The sequence below is a fragment of the Antrostomus carolinensis genome, unplaced genomic scaffold (assembly GCF_000700745.2).
Source record: "Antrostomus carolinensis isolate BGI_N321 unplaced genomic scaffold, ASM70074v2 scaffold5478, whole genome shotgun sequence".
Classification (NCBI taxonomy): Eukaryota; Metazoa; Chordata; class Aves; order Caprimulgiformes; family Caprimulgidae; genus Antrostomus; species Antrostomus carolinensis.
In genome coordinates, this window is record NW_010330766.1 from 1 (window position 1) to 2741 (window position 2741).

The 2741-nt window shown below is 36.2% G+C and overlaps 1 protein-coding gene across 1 annotated transcript in view; it reads left to right on the forward strand.

Annotated features, from left to right (window-relative positions):
* The first annotated feature begins 602 nt into the window (after nucleotides 1-602).
* ASIP (agouti signaling protein) overlaps nucleotides 603-2741 on the forward strand; it is a 4699-nt gene continuing 2560 nt past the window's right edge. Inside the window, exons 1-2 of the mRNA XM_010173001.1 lie at nucleotides 603-783; nucleotides 2724-2741. The exon at nucleotides 2724-2741 is cut by the window's right edge and continues 47 nt beyond it. Of these exons, the coding sequence (XP_010171303.1) occupies nucleotides 603-783; nucleotides 2724-2741 (199 nt within the window). The remainder of the gene's footprint in view (nucleotides 784-2723) is intronic.

Below are 2741 nucleotides of genomic sequence, written 5' to 3' on the forward strand. Positions count from 1 at the left end.
CTAAAGCCTAAGGTCCATAATGCTTTACAGCACTGGGCCTTTTATAACTTGCATGAGTTAGGTCTATGAGTCACTATGGGAGCAGAGCAGCCACATCAGGGTATAATAAAACAAGATATTTCTTCATGACTTACTTTTAAATAGAGAAAAATAATAGGAAGCATAATTGGTGGGGGTTTTTTTAAATTATAATTATTTTTCTAGGTTTTCTAATAGAAATTTGTAAAAAATACTTTATGGGAAAAAAATCTGATGATGTGATTGGGCTGGTCAAAAGTGACGGCAGAAGTTCTTTTCCTCTTGGTCATCCAATAAGCAACATGGTAAAACTCAGTGAGGAGAACTCACAGCTTTTGGGAAAATAAATTTTTTGAGAAAAGAATCGGGGGAAAAAAAATTAATAATACTACCTAAGAGAGTTCTATTTGAGACAGTATTTTTCCACTCGGACAACTGCAATCTTAGGTATTCCAGTATCAGAGGTAAAGTGCTGGAAACAAAAAGGTATGTTGCTAAAGCTGCATGTCGTGACAGAAAACCATTGCTGAGACTCGTATCCTTCCATCTCTTTTACATGCAGGTTTTGATCAACTTTGGTTTTCATGACAATGGAATTTTTCCTCCCCAGGATGGAAAGCAAGAACCTCTTGCTGAGCCTATTGCTCTGCTACAGTTTGCTCAGAGCTGCTGACCCCCATATGGTAATCGAAGAGAAGACAGAATGCAACCTGTCCAGGAGCAACAAAATGAATCTCCAAGATCTCCCACCCATCTCCATAGTCGGTTAGTAAAATCTTGTTAATTTGGCAAAAGACTAAATTAAATTTAGTCAAATTAACAAGACTTGTAGAAAATACAATTGTCAGTTCATATGGATTATTTTGATAGCTTACTGCAACATTGCAATATAAATAATATTATTATATTATTATTATTTATTATTACATTATTATTTACAATACAAATGATATTATTTTGATCACTTACTGCAACCTTGCATACAAATGCTGTAGTAGCATGCAGAACCGCAGTGGCAATGCAGCCACAGCATCCAACAATGGCAATGTGGCAAACCACAGTTCAGAGTTTAAAAAAAAAAATTAAAAATCAACTTTGTTCAGTTTTAGAGATTTCACTTCGAGTCCTATCATATTGTAAGTCACTTTCTATTGAAGTTTTTTTCCATTAATGTGGGCATTAATCTTCCTTTGAAAGTCTAGTGCAACCAGAAAAAGTGAACACAACTTTGAGGTTTGGTTTTTTTTTTAGGATCTGCTCTTGTGGCAGAGAAATCAACAGTTCTCTAAGGTATTAATATAACCTCAATTTACCTGTGTGCCAAGCAATCTTTAACCAGGGGAAGAAAAGAGCACTGCAAGAGAGAGCTGAGGCCATCTCTTTACCCAAGACAGGGCCAGCTATGTCCCTACCATCACTGGCAGGTGACCATCTGCCCTGTTAGTGAAGAACTTTGTTAGGACAATGCTTAACTCTCTTCTTCACAGAACTTTTTCCTAGTGTCTGCCTTAACTCTGTAATTTAAGCCAACTTTTTTATTTCAAAAAAACCTTACAGATATTTGAGGATAATTACCTGCAGAACGTCATTCATAACTGTGTAAAAATTTTAATAATTAGGAAAATAAAGCTTCTCTTTTTTAGCTCCTTTCTACAGGCTTTTAGGACTTCTGCTTCGTTGCTACATATGCCTCATTGGTGGGCATATGTAAATTTTTTATCCCAATCATTCATTACATACAAGTAATGCTTATTACAAACCTCACACACAGAGAATAAAGGTATCAAAAATACCCCAACAGATTACTGGGCTGGGAAGTGTCTCACTTTAACAGCCTTGCTGTGTTAGATCCCAAGAAAAGTCTTAGTCATGGAGTTTATATATAATAAGAAATAGCATTAGAGCTGGTACGATAATAACAATATCAACTGCAGTAAATGCTGTTAGCCCTCAAAGGATAATATCAGGAATTGCACAAATACTAGTGATTTAGCTAAAGATAAAAAGTTGTTACATCAAGCGCAGTCTGAACACCCTCCTCTAAATTTACCAGATCCGAGATTCAACTCCACAAACATTCACAAACCTTTCAAAGCTATAAGCACATTAATGAAACACCTTTGCAAGTAACATTTGGTAAAACAAGATGGTAGGTGACAAAGGACCAAGGAACTGAAGAATGAAAAGTGGCGTCATACAGGTGAAAAGTTTATGCCAAATCAGCAAAGAGTTCATTGCTTGTGAACACCAGCGTACGCTCGTTAATTGTGACAAAATTCTGCAGGTAACATCACTTTTTAACAGAAAAAAATATGGAATTCTAAAGGTTTTTCCTATTTTTGTTCAGGTGACTAACATGCCTAAGTACGCCCACTTTTTACACAGAGACTTTTAATTTTATTTCTCTGAAATTCTTTTCCTTGTTTGCATCTGACCAAGCAATGTGTAAAAAAGCCCTCCCAAAACACAAACATCAGTGCTCTCCTACTTCACACGAGCAACAGTGATGGCACGAGTTCAGACACACCACGTGGAAGTGAGGACAGCTCCTAGAGACCAACATTTTCACTGCGAAACACAGAGTGATGAGGTGGCAACACAGGTTATTGTCCTTCTCTCACACAAAAAATAGTATTAAGCATCTCAATTAAATAACACGTGCTGTAAAATTTATTTAATATTATGTTGTGCTATTCTCTTTGAAGATTTAACTAAGAGATCAC